The 5901-nt window shown below is 40.4% G+C and overlaps 1 gene segment (V, D, J or C); it reads right to left on the bottom strand.

The window, feature by feature from the left end:
* Positions 1-219: 219 nt before the first annotated feature.
* LOC133067007 (T cell receptor alpha variable 24-like) lies at positions 220-834 on the bottom strand. The segment is given in 2 exon segments: positions 220-578; positions 744-834. Coding segments are annotated over 2 exon segments (414 nt in total).
* Positions 835-5901: the final 5067 nt, after the last annotated feature.

The following is a 5901-nucleotide window of genomic DNA, read 5'->3' as shown; positions in this document are numbered from 1 at the left end:
TACTTGGAATCACAGGAAAAGAGGAGGCTAGGATTGGAATCAATGATATGGCCAGTATACTGGTGGTAGTGGAGATTAGTGATGTTTAGGAACAGTCCAGTTGGTTGAGGGAGCTACAGTGACTGGAATGCCTGTTTATCTGTGTCTGCATTTCCCCCTGATTACTGCAAACACTGTCATTCATTGAATTTCCCTTTTCCTCCCAACAATGGCTCTTCCTCAGCGTTGGTCCCAGAGCAGCAGCAGGCCCGGGTTTGGGTGAGGGCTGCAGGGGGCTGAGGAGCACTGTGTGGAGGCGCAGAGGTATGTGGCTGAGTCTTCAGGCTGGGATCCTCCGATGTACATGGAGCTGTCGCCCTCCTTAGTGTTCAGAGTGACTCTCACTCGTCCTTGCTTCTTTTCATCCCCATTTACACTCACTACAAACAGGTTCTTGGGGCCCTTTGCAGGTTCGCATCTGTACCAGTGTAAGGCATAGAAAGAGCTGGAAGGGGAACTGCGGGTGAAACTGGCGCTCTCTCCTTCCAGAACCCACAGCGAGGCAGGACGCTGTTCCACAGTCAAGAGGCTGCTCACTCCTGTTCAGAAAGACAAGGTCACACATAGAAACTGATTTCTTTACAGTGTTCGTTGCCTTCACACATTCCCAAATATTAGAATCTTGAGGTGCCTGACTGCATCTACCTCCTTCCCCATCACCACCCCAGACTGTTCAGAATGTCTTCAGCAGCCCCAGGACTTACGGCCAAGATGAAGCCACAGGATCAGCCATGAGGTTGTCAAGGTGTTCCTCTCCATTTATCCTGCTCAAGTATCCTCAGTAGAGAAACGTTCTGCAGCCTAGATCTGTGAAACATTCTGCTTCAGAAAATAGGTTTCTGTACCTGGTTGCCCAACCAATCAGAGACAAGACCACATACATGTGCTAGAAACACCAACCATTTCTGCCCTAGAATCAGTTTCCTGTGGTTCACAATGAGAGATTAAACACTGCTTTCTTGAGACCAGCTTCACAAACATTGAGATGAGCTCACTACACAAAGAGAACCGACAACCTTTCAGAAGTGGGCTACTTAATCATGGACTGGTACTATTCAAATTGAGAGAGTGGGATGGTAATATGTGACATGAATCCCACTTTGGTTAAGAATCTTTATATGTATTTTAAACAAAAATTTTAAAACTTTCAAATTCCCCAAATAGAAATGTTCACCCACATAATGTGCTGAACTTTGTTTAGCTTCAAGTACATTATTCTAATATGAAAGTCACACAATAGAGTTACTATTATTCCTAATTTACAAATAACAAAAACTGAAGCTCAAAGAGTTTGGGTGATTAACTCAAGGTGAAATATCAGATAAGTGGCATAGTAAGAATTAGAACACTTATCTATCTGGTATGGAGCATATGGTGTTTGGAATCTGTCATGCCCCTACGTTTGTGATATTCTGTAAATGTTTTAAATGTCAGAGTTTATATGTTTTAAAAATAATAGGAGTCTACTTGTTGATTTTCTTTCTTTTTTAAAAAAGAATTTTCTTGATGTCAATCATTTTTTAAGACTTTATTGAATTTGTTACAATATTGCTTCTGGATTTTTTAATGTTTTCTTTGGGGGGGACAAAGTGTGTGGAATCTTAGCTCCCTGATCAAGAATCAAACCAGCACAGCACCCACTGCACTGGATAAGCACTTTAAAGACAATACAATACTATATTAAGACAGAGAGTTACTCTTGGGATGAGGAAGGCATCTGCTCTAAGTAAGTTACGGAGGGAGGGCTGCACTCTGACACTTACTCTGCATTGAACCTCTCTCATGTTCAATTTCCATTTCTGTGAATAGTCAATATCCTTCTGCTGGGCACTGGGCTCACATTGGCATTCATCATCTCATTCACTTCTCCTAAAAACCTTGCATGGTAGGTTCTATCAATATCCACATTGCAGATATGTGGAAACTGAAGCATAAAAATAATTAAGTGATACTCCCAAGATCACTCAACTAGTGAGTGGTAGGTCTAGAAATATAATCCAAGTCTTCCATCCCAAGCACTGTTACATTGCCTCCCTAAAGTAGCATGCACCCAACCTTGAAGGGTTAGGATAAGAACTGAGTGAGAACACACCTGAAAATCACCTCAAACAACACTTTCCCTAGTATAGGCACTCAGTCAGTTACAAGCAATGCACAAAACGTTGAGGATTTGGGAGCCAAACTCTCAAATTGCAAAGGAGTCTATCCATAAGATAGAGTTTAATATTTGTTGAGGTGTAATTGGCAGTTTAAGTGGTAGATTTCATGTATTTTCATAAGTTTCCATGGTCTATCATGTTCTAACTGTTCAGGGAAAATCAGTTCATTAGGGTGTTATATTGAGAGATTGAGATGTTGTTGTTGGAATGAGTACACCAAGCAATGTTTGCTATGATCGCTTAGTTTTTTCCCCATTTTTGGGTCTTGCTCCCATTCTCAGAATATTTGTATACTATACTACAAGAAAGGACAGAGCAGTGGAAACGATTTTACGTACCAGAAGAAGAAAACAAAAAACTTTGTGCAATAATTCTGAACTTCCTTTCCAAGGTAGCTTATTACTTGCCAGCCAAAATCATCCCATGTAAGATATTTTACATAAAGGTAAACATGAAGATACTTTTTGGCCAACCCAATATTTGTCATTTGAAGTCAATCATTTTCACATCTAGTAGGCAAAGATTATCAGGGCTTCCCTGAGAGCTCAGTGGGTAAAGAATCCACCTGCAATGCAGGAGACCCCTGTTCGATTCCTGGGTCCGGAAGATCCGCTGGAGAAGGAATAGGCTATCCACTCAAGTATTTTGGGGCTTCCCTCGTGGCTCAGGTTGTATAGAATCTGCCTACAACATGGGAGACCTGAGTTTGATCCCTGGATTGGGAAGATACCCTGAAGAAGGGAAAGCCTACCCACTCCAGTACTCTGGCCTAGAGAATTCCACCGACTGTATAGTCCATGGGGTCGCAAAGATTCGGACACGACTGAGTGACTTTCACTCACAGGTAAAGATTAAAACCAGCCTGTTCTCCCGAATCTTCTCATTTCCTATGATTCCTTCAATGAGATGTTTACTGATTTTGGTTCAACAATGGAAGCCCCTATTGTGACCAGCGTGCATGCATACTTAGCCTCTCAGTCTTTGAAACCTTTGGACTGTAGCCACTCAGGCTCTTCAGTCCACAGGGTTCTCCCCATAATACCAGTGACTAGGTTTGCCCGCAGTTTAATCCATGACCACTAGAGGGCAGCAAGGTGCCCAGTGTCCGCCTCACGGAATATTCAGCAGGACACCAGGTGGCAGTGCTTCCGCTTTCATTCCTGCTGCGCAGCTGCTGGAGCCTGATTCTCTGGGAATGCAAATAGAAAGACTGAGATAAGGCATTCACAAAGCTGTGACATTTGAGTTTTCAGAGGTGCCCCACGTAAATGTTTTGAGAGATAGCATCACAGCAGAGAGGGCAAAGGCAAGGGGCACAGGTCTTGATATAGGAATATGCTTGGAGTGTTTAAGGAGTGATATCTCTTCTTTTCCTGTAGCCTCTTGTTTTTCCAGGCACTCTACAACTAACAAACTTGCTAAAGCACTTAGCACTTAACTGGATAGTGGGTGATTTCCTCATCTACTGATCCTGGGGCAATTTGTACCTAGGTTTACCATCTTCTTTCCTAGTTGCCTTTAGTTTCCAGTTTAAACTAGTATAATGTCACCATCACTGAGACATCCAGCCACCCTGTCTTAGATCCAAGTGCTTTCCCATACCCAAACTTCCTCTTAAGGAGCCTTCTAAGATGGTACACTCTGGAAGACAATAAAAGTTTGGGACACTTTTCACAGTTAGAAAAAAGTTATGTTTTACTTCTCAAAGATTAAAAGAAATGGAACAATAAAACCTGTCTAATAGGGTTTTAACACTTAAATTAGATAATGGACTGGAAATGCATCCCATGGTGCCTTACTATATTATGGTAAGCTCAATAAATATCAACTTTCTTTTACTAAAGCCTACCTTTCCTTCAAAGTCCACTTCTGTGACCTACTCCCCCCCACCCCCACCCCCCGCCGCCACACATCAGTTCAGTAATGGAAGCTTCCAGGATATTTACTTAACTGCTTACTTTCCTGGAGACAGTCATTATTTTTCCTTATCCTTTTGGTGTCATATACATCTAGCTACATTGATACACTCAGGCTGAAAGGACACGGATGGAACAGATGAGGTTTGATGTTGGTTTCTGTAAGAACAGTAAAATCAAGGTCATATGGCATGTTTACTACCTATTGGATATAATATTTCTGATCTGGCTCTCCAAGATTTTGCTATTCTTATTACCTATTTTCTCTTCTTATTGATTTATGAACTTTTAATATATCCTGCATTTGAGTCCTTTTTCAGGACTGTGTATTGCATATATAGCCTTCCAGTCAGACCTTGACTTTTCCCTCTCTTTGCAGTGATTTTTAACAAACAAAAACAATCTTAAAATATACTTGCATGCTCATAAGAAGCTCCCTTGAAACTTTTATGTGTTTGTTTTCTTTAAAAACTTTAGAAATGCTTACCTTTTGTGACTGTTATTGCCTGTAATAAGTCAGATATCATTATTAATGATGTTTCCCAGAATACAGTATATCAATTTCCCCTGAGTATTAGTAAAATACTCAGTAAAACACCCACTAAAATAGATGCTTGGATTTGTCTTCAATGCTTTGCAAACTTCTGCCAAAACCACAGAGGTGGACTTGCAGAATTCCTTATTCATCTTTATTACTTTCCATATAGTGTTGTTCCTGAATAAAGAGCTTGTTTTATATGAAGTTAAGTACAACAGTGAGTGGAGATTCTTGCTATGAGCAGAGAGATTATAGAATGGGTAATGCATGAAGTAGTTATAAATACCAGTTACAACCATGTGGTCATTTGCAGTACCAAAAAATATAACATTTATGAAACTCTTTCATTTTATATGAATATATTTATGTATACATCAACCATTTTTAGCTTCCATCTCCAGTTTTCCTCCTGTAGTAGCATAAAATGTGCTACTACAAGTTACTTTTTATCTTCTTGCATCTCAGTAGGCAAGTTAAAGAATTCAGTGGATCCGCTGATTCAGCTATCAGAGGAAAAAGCATCACCCCTAAATGGATAAATGAACTTGGTATTCTCTTTGAGGGAGAGAGATTTTGGTTGATTGAAGAAATAATTGCATCATATTGACAGGAAGCATAATTTTCCTGTTGTCCTTATTAGAAAGTTGTGTTGTTCAAGGAGTTACCGATGAATACCTAGTTAACAAGGAGGGAAGTTAACTAGTTAAGGTATTATGGTAGCTTTGTATTGTTTCAACTTAACTATCTGGAAATCTGTTTCCTCGAATTTACTTCCCTTTTTTATTCTGGGTTAGGCTTGGCCATGAAAGAGATTTGTGTAAGTTTTGGAAGGTACTTGTGATGAAGTGGCCATATTTTTATGTTCCACAGGTTGGTGCAGAGCTCCAGGGACTATGGCAATACATAATGTTGCTGCTGAGCTGATAGTTCAACTTATTATTGTCTCACAGCTCCTCTACCTCCCATCAGAGCTCTTACTCAGGTTCTCTTTGTATTAGACCAAGGATGCATGTAGCATGATGGCAAGTGACATCCACTTCTCCTGAAGGTCACCCACTACTGTGAACCCTAAGGAGGTTAGAGAAAGACAGGCTTTAGTGTGTCTTCTGGGTTCCGTTGTCCTCATGTATTTCCATACATGTCATAGTTTCTCCATGCTTATGTCCACATCCAACTTTCCTTCACAAATGTTACTCTAGTTGACTTACAGTGAATTCAACTCAACACCAAATACAAATATAACAGATTT

Source organism: Dama dama, chromosome 12 (assembly GCF_033118175.1).
Source record: "Dama dama isolate Ldn47 chromosome 12, ASM3311817v1, whole genome shotgun sequence".
In the NCBI taxonomy this organism is placed as follows: Eukaryota; Metazoa; Chordata; class Mammalia; order Artiodactyla; family Cervidae; genus Dama; species Dama dama.
Note: the sequence above shows the minus strand (reverse complement) of the source record. Positions and strands in the feature narration are given on the sequence as shown.